General features: G+C 33.4%; 1 protein-coding gene across 1 annotated transcript; it reads right to left on the bottom strand.

Moving 5' to 3' along the window:
• Positions 1 to 255: 255 nt before the first annotated feature.
• On the bottom strand, positions 256 to 7,138 carry LOC132057734 (serine/threonine-protein phosphatase 7 long form homolog). The gene is made up of 4 exons (XM_059450339.1): positions 7,072 to 7,138; positions 6,259 to 6,380; positions 954 to 1,136; positions 256 to 871 (listed from the first exon to the last, which is right to left on the bottom strand). The coding sequence occupies exons 1-4, from the start codon at positions 7,136 to 7,138 to the stop codon at positions 425 to 427; spliced, it is 819 nt and encodes a 272-aa protein (XP_059306322.1). The 3' UTR covers positions 256 to 424.
• Between the last annotated feature and the right edge of the window lie 547 nt (positions 7,139 to 7,685).

The following is a 7,685-nucleotide window of genomic DNA, read 5'->3' as shown; positions in this document are numbered from 1 at the left end:
CCACTGAATGAATATAACTTTTCGTGTGAAACCACATCAAAATCAAGCATCTTTAGAATAGTACAGTAATACTCTGTCCCAAATGCATTTTCATGGAACCAAACAGTACCTTTTTAACACAAATTTGCTTCAGAATTATGGGCAGAGCATGCATCATAGTTTCAAAAAGGAGAAAGAGGTGGTTAGTATATCACAAGTTGTAATATACCATCTATCAAATAGTTCACCTGAAACTAAACTTAAGAACCACTAGATTAATTTATACATGATCAGTTATTTGGTAGGATCTTTTAACCGAAACAACAAAGACAAAGGAAGTTATTAATATGCTGCAACTAGTGTAGAACTGATTATCTGATGCAGTTTTCACATTGTATATACAAGAAACATGTAGGACTGTTGAACCAAAATAAATATGCACCACTTACCATTGCTTCATAAGCCGTTGCATTAGGCACATAACCTTGTTGCCGCTGAGGACGCGAAGTAGGATTACCAATAACAAGACGAGTAATGCGTCCGAACCAAACAAGGTAGGGTCATCGTACCGAAGTGGTTCATGATTGACCGGTGCATTAATAACGTATCGAAGTCGTTGGTGCCAAAATGGCAACCATTGTGCATGCTCCAATTCCCAATTTGTATTTGGCCTTCCCCGACGATCGTGGTTAAAATGTGTGGGATCAAATGGAAACGGAGTTGGTGGTATCTCCTGTATCATTCCAAATTGCCTCATAACTCGATCAGGCAAGTGAACCTCGACAACATCCCAACAAAATATTGTGACTCTAGCACGCCATATATTTCGTCCAACACGACAATAATCGGGAAGGCTCTCAATTAATTCATCAGAATATGGTTCCCAAATAAACTAAATGAAACAAATAAATCGAATGAGTCCTTACAATTACAATATACATGAAAATTAAAACAAAACTAATACAACATTGTACCTGATCCTCCGTCATGGAATCAAGTGCATCCCTAAAAACTTTCAACACATATTGGGTAGTTTTGGTCCAACTAAAATGTGCAAACCATCTAGTAGCGCGTGGACCCCTAGGTAAACCAGCATTCGCGTCCCTTTGTTTTAATATCTGGGGCCTGAGGACAGTAATTCTCTCCCATGCCCAAACCTGAAGAAAAAACATTAATTTCAGCATCATTTAATGCAACTGCTGCAGTAAACTAAAACAATCAACATCATTTTTTTCATTATAGCAAAAAGGAAATAAAAAATCTTATCGTTTAGCTAGAAAGAAAATAAAGAGAACTATATGTATACTCTGGGAGGAGCATTCCATGTAAGAAGGTTAGAAAAATCTAATTAGAAGAAAGAGAACTATACGTTTAGGAATTGAACAAGTTTTTTTTTTATAAATACGATTAATACTTTTATTAATATTTTTAGGTATACCCGTAGTAGTGGTAGGAATCCCGCTATCTCATGTTGCTCAACCGTGAGGCCTTACAAAGATAGTGATACAAGCACGCTAGGGTCGCACTACCCCAACTGTAAGATCCTATTGTGTTGACGTCCTCGAGCATAGGTAAGTACATAAGCTTCAAATTACTTCCAGATGTATCCGCCATCATCATACCAGCAATCATCCAAAACATATAACATCTAGCCTTCTGATTGACCATATCTTGTGTTGCGTGTCAAGTAATTTTGGATGACGTAGCATGTGTTGATTAAGTGCAGATACCTTGAGGCTATTTTTTTTAAAGTCTCCAGGAAGTGGGCTAAAACCTAATAATCTTTGACAAATGTCTTTCCAATCCTCTGTGCTCCTCGCCAACTCATTCCCAATCGGATCACCATTCACGGGTAAGCCATACAACACCTCTACGTCTTGCAAGTGTGATTGTCGCTTCTCCCGTCCTAAAGTGGAACGTATGAGTTTCGGACGCCATCTTTCAACTAATGAAGTAATCAAACTACGATCAATAGTAGGTCGATGAGATCTATAAACACCGTACAATCCCGATAGTCTAATCACTTCCAAGACTCGTGTATCAATTGGATGTTCCTTTACGAAGTCCCAAAAATTTCCATCACATCTCCTTGTATTCAAAATCACATTATCCTTTCCATCCCATATATCCCGTGACCTATGGGTGAGTTGTTCATTCAATACGGACGAGTCGAGTGGACCGGATCCATCTGATATGCATTATTTTCCGCCATAAAACAAAAATACCTACACAAGTGAATATTTTCTATGAAACTTCTATGCTTTTTTTGCCTAAAAAATGTGAACATCACATCTTCTTAAGAAAGTGAAAAAACAGAGGAAAAAACTCCGTAGCTTCCCAAACGAAAAACACAGAAACAAGAATACTACCATTTTTTGAAGATAAAGGGGGAAATTCGTCATACCATTATCTTCTAATCCAGAAATTGAAAGTTTGAAACGTAATTAATTCTTCCACTATACTAGTGTGTGAAAAAACACATACCTTAATCACAGTATCCTGTTCCAAGCTTCTTGATCGATTTTTGCAAGCAAAATCGCACAAAATACTGAGCTTTGAAAGTTTCACATTTAAAACTTGCGGCAAAAAATCGAATAAACGTCACAATCTATATCATCGGAACAAAATCAATTTGTAGAGATAGATAAAATAATATATGGATCGAGTAAATTTGTTGTTCTCCGGTGATAGTGATGCTAGGGTTTTATTTAGAAGAGGGGTTTTAGGTTGAAAAGGAAAATTTGTTCAATGAGCTTCTCAGTTGTATATCTATTCACATTTATTAGAAAACATTTAACGACGTCGTTATTTTAAATGAAGGGATAACTAATAGTCGTGGCCTTGGGATACATAATAGGCATAAATCGTTACTGTCAGTAACGACTTTTATTTTAACGCCGTCCAGTTATTAGCTGTTTTTTCCGTCAGAATTTTTGAATAAAATAATGCTAATACGTTACTCAGGAATACGTTTATACTAGTTCTGTAAAAAAAATTAAAAACGTATTATTTTGATGAATTGGGTTAAATAATAGCTTATTTTGATCAAAAATTCTAAGACGGGTGTATATTCCAAGGTGCACAGAGGGACAATAAATTAACGTTGCTTCTCTTACTGTGAATTCTGATTCGCCAAAGGGCAAAAAGCAGCAAATTCTAGTGGGAGTGTTAAATAAAAGTTCTAAAAGTTGACGTGGACTTTTTAACACTACCACGCCTCGTGGTGAAATGCTTGGTGCTTCGCGCCCTAATATTGTTGAGTTTAAGTTCTGTGCAGTGCTATTGCACAAAATTTCTTACACAATCAAGTAAATTTAAAGGTAATTACTCATAGTAAATTTTACTTTCTCCGTTTATCTTAATCAAATATTTTTATTCCATAATAAGTGTCATATTAGAATATCAAAACATAAATTGACTAATTTTTTTTCCTATTCTATCCTTGAACAATAAAGTAACATCTAAATGATGATTGAAAAAGCCACATAGTAAGTTGGTATTATTGGATTTCCAATGTCAAAAGGTTTACTTCTTGTGCATGCTATAATCAAAAGGTAAAAGTAATTTATTTTTACTATATAGGGATAATTTGGTAAACTTCACATTGCATTATTAGTTTCTTAATATGCGTATTTTTTGCTAAAGTGACACTTATTATGGGACGGAGGAAGTAATTAATAAAGTATTACCTTTTCAAAATTATTTAATTTAGAAAAGAAAAAAACGTTTAAGGCAAATTGAACCCTACTTATACTGTAACTGAAATTATTTCCAAATTGTACTTGTAATTAGAATTATTTCCTTTTCCCAACTTTATTATTTTTCTTCATAGTTATGTTCAAATTCCGTCGTCTCGATTAAATTACTGAATTAGGTTTGGGTTCTTAAATTCATGGAAAACATATTAGTTTGCAAAGACTTTATTTATGTAATTTGAAAAGTCTACAGGTACCGATTATGATACTAGAGAAATAAAGGAACCTTAAATTACATTGTTAAGTCATGCGATTCGTTTTCATCTTTGCTGGGAATTGATAATAAAACACATCAAATATTTGCTGTTAATGTTGACACCATTCTTCAGTAACGTAATACTGGTATGTCTTCACATCAGAAACAAAATTGGCAAAAAGACTGCTGCTACATCTGTGATATGAGTACAAGAGGCAAAAGAGAGAGGAAACGAATGTGTAACTATAAATCACCGTGATTTGAGAGACCACGGAAGGCGGAGGGTTTGAAGAGGTGAGAGAAATAGAGGAAAAATTAATAAAAAAGCATTTTTAAGGAAAATAATTAGGGAATAGTTGATGTCCTGCTGTAGCAGATTAATATTACATGATGGTGTAAAAAAGGTATACATTGACTGTGCAAAAAACTTAAACTCTATATTGTTAACTAACTCTAGATTTAAAAAAAAAAAAAAGTAGAATAAAATGGATCCTTGACAAAATTAATGTAATTAAAAGAGAACCAAAAAATAACGTCTTACTTACCAAACGTAAAGGTGAAAACTATCTTAGTTGGCGTCTGAACATGAGCTGAATGATATTTTAACAAAGAATTTTTGAAATTAAGTTTTTTTAAAAAAAATTAAGAGATGAAGTTGTGTTTGGACATGTATTTCACATTTAAAAAATATTGAAATTTTGCGTGGAAAATTTATCTTTTACCTTGAAAAACCTTGTTCAAATCAATTTTTCAATTTTTTTTTTCAAGTTTGAATTGAAAAATTAACATAATAAACAAATAGGTTTTTGAGCCAAAAAAAAAAAAAAAAAAAAAAAAAAAAAAAAGGAAAAAAAGAATATGTCCAAAGGGCCTTATTCACTAATCATCTGACTTTACTATTGATGGAATACAGGCATACGCAGCCGAAGTAAATAGCCAGGATTGAACTTGCATGTAATATAGACAACACATAATCGAAGATTTTAATCAAACATAAAATCGATACTTATCTCTTGAAGCGTGACCGCGACCAAGAATCGAATCTTCAACCACGAGCACACACCATCCAGTTGATCGCCATCCTTCGTTCCACTTACTCGTGTAACCCGAATAATACCGTAATTTGTGAAATTCGTGTGGGCGAATTTCTATGGGAAAAGAGTAGAAACTTGTAAAAACCCTTTCTCCTCCTTATGGAATAAGACCCCTATTTTATAACTTCAGGTTTTAGGGTTTTTTCCTTTTTCAAAACCTGTTGGGTCTTTATTTTCCACCAAGAAATAATATTCCATTTAATTCTTTATTATTCGGGCACAGCAGGGACCACATAATTTAATTAACGAGGCTTCCTATTATGGAATTAATTCGAAATATCTGAATTAATCCTACCATAATAAATTACGAATTATTCCACTAAAAAATCGTATCGCACTCCTCGTTCAATTTCGAAATCTTTCATTAAATCTTATTTAACTCCCATGTTAAGATTACAGATACCAATCAATTAAATTAAATTACTGACAATTTAATTAATTGACTAATTGAATCCTTTATATTTCTGCTTAACTTATATCATGTGACGGATACAAAATCCACCTGCAGGATTTTCACATGAAACTTATAAGCATTCATAAAGAGGTATCATCAATCTCAAAGTCGAGACATGGATTCTATCTACTAATTATTATTTCACAAATGTAATTTGCCATTATCCAATTTACCAGGAATACATAGATCAACAATTGAGTCGTACCTTTTAATAAATCAAAATAATAAACAAATCACATTGATCATAATAATTATATCAAGATTAAGAGTATAAGTACATTTAATGAACTAGAGAATTTGTTTTGTATATTCAGTATAAAAACATTTATCTCTACTTGGTTCGTTCAATACATACAAAATGTACTAGCACAAGAAGATGGCACTGTACCATTCCCATAATGAAGATACATTATATTAATCTTGTGCTACAATCATACCGATGGTTTTGTCCAATTTTCATCTTAGATTGTGAACATAAATTTTATACTTATAAGAACCGACGATTTAATCTTCTGTGTATAAGCTAAACTCTATACACTAAATCATCTACTATATAAGTAAAGGACACAAATACTAGTACATGATCTATTTAACTCTTTATTAAACAATGAATAAATAATTGTTCTATAATAAATACTGAGTTTCGCCTTTTGAAGCGCCAGTCGCGTAGGGCGACCGGGCCAGGCCGAGTCAGAAAGGCTTTGATGACTCAAGGTTCATACCTTTTGCACGACTACCAAAAGTCTTAGCCAATAAGCTCTTTGCAAAAAAATAACTTACCAAGTTGTTTTTCGATGCAACTTCGTCTAGTAGTGCTTCGTCGTAACTGACCGGTTCTGTATTAAGATCTTCAGGGATCCTATCATGAAACTCTCCAAAAAATGTATTTCTTTTCAGGAATCCTATTATGAAATTCTTCCAAGAGTATACACCGAACCGATCTTGGTTATTATTCTCCCACTACGACTAAGTACTACTACTATTATAGTCACACTATCGAGCATGTTTCTTTCAAATTGAAATATTAACGCCTTCATGTAGTGTTATTTGTTCATCATCACTCCTAGTACTTAGGGGAAGTGAATTTCCTTACGTCTATTAATTTAGGGAAAGGTCAAGCATGATACGTCTATTAATGTGAATTTAGGGAAAGGTCAAGCATGATACAGAGCCCGTTTGGCTTAGCTTATAAGTCATCCAAACAGGCTCACAGATGAATCTTGCCATTTTTGTCAAAATTCTTTTGATGAGTAGACAAAGTGGAGGCAAAGTAAGAGGTGTTTAGCAGAAGTCCTTCCTTATAGTTAAGTAGTTTCTAGCTAAATGACAATCTGCAAACCGTAATACGATGAAAAGAAGAGTTTGTATCAAGTTTTGACCTTTAATTTTAGGAAATGGGGTCACAAGCCAAATCAGTTCGTCACATGGTGTATTCTTATTAACTGGACAATTATCGACTTTCGTGAATGGAACTTCCCTAGATTCGTTTTTCCTTATACTTCCCTAGATTCACATTTATGTTGACTGTGTAAGTGTGTTTCTATATTTTCAAGACCGTGACTGCTATTCAGTCTTGTCACACCAAATTCAAACCTGCCAAACCGCCCGTGCTCTTGTGGCTCATTGAATTGACGTTCACATCTAGTAGGCGTTTGGCCATATTTTTTTCAAATCAGCATTTGTTTTCAACTTGCACAACAACTTCATATCATGATTTCAAATTCCAAATTCTCTAAAAAAAAATATAATTGGGGAGTCCAAATCATGATTTCAGATTTTTTTTTTAAATGTAAAATTTAACCCATAAGTTTATATTTTATAAAATCAATCTATAAGTTGGTAGATATATTTACCAACCATTTGTATCAAATATTAAAAAAAATTTGCAAGTTGGTAGTATATTTATAATAATTTTACTCTTACCAATCATTTACCAACTAAATTTATTTCTACAGAATACCAACGGAGTGATGAAATATTCACGGAATATAAACATGATGATACGGTTGCTAATGATATTGACCAACAACCGGCTCAAAGTAACAATGTTGGTTCGTTTTCTCGTTCATCTGATAGGAAATGCACGCTTCCCGTCAAGAAATTGTATATACTATGTGGGAGGATTATATTAAAGAGTAGTTATACTACAACTCGTGTTTAATTTTTCTTTCTATTAAACTGAAGTTCGATCAATAGATGCTGTATTT

Source organism: Lycium ferocissimum, chromosome 5 (genome assembly GCF_029784015.1).
Source record: "Lycium ferocissimum isolate CSIRO_LF1 chromosome 5, AGI_CSIRO_Lferr_CH_V1, whole genome shotgun sequence".
Taxonomy (NCBI): Eukaryota; Viridiplantae; Streptophyta; class Magnoliopsida; order Solanales; family Solanaceae; genus Lycium; species Lycium ferocissimum.
The sequence above is the reverse complement of the archived record's forward strand: the minus strand, read 5'-3'. Positions and strand labels throughout refer to the sequence as shown.

Excerpts from the sequence above, each read along its gene's own strand:
- LOC132057734 (XM_059450339.1), bottom strand. The coding sequence starts at position 7,138 with ATGGCCAAACGCCTACTAGATGTGAACGTCAATTCAATGAGCCACAAG. Across the intron at positions 6,381-7,071 it reads GAGCACGGGCGGTTTGGCAG|GATTCCTGAAAAGAAATACA; the intron begins GTTTGAATTTGG and ends ATTTCATAATAG. Across the intron at positions 1,137-6,258 it reads TTGCATCGAAAAACAACTTG|GTTTGGGCATGGGAGAGAAT; the intron begins GTAAGTTATTTT and ends TTTTTTCTTCAG.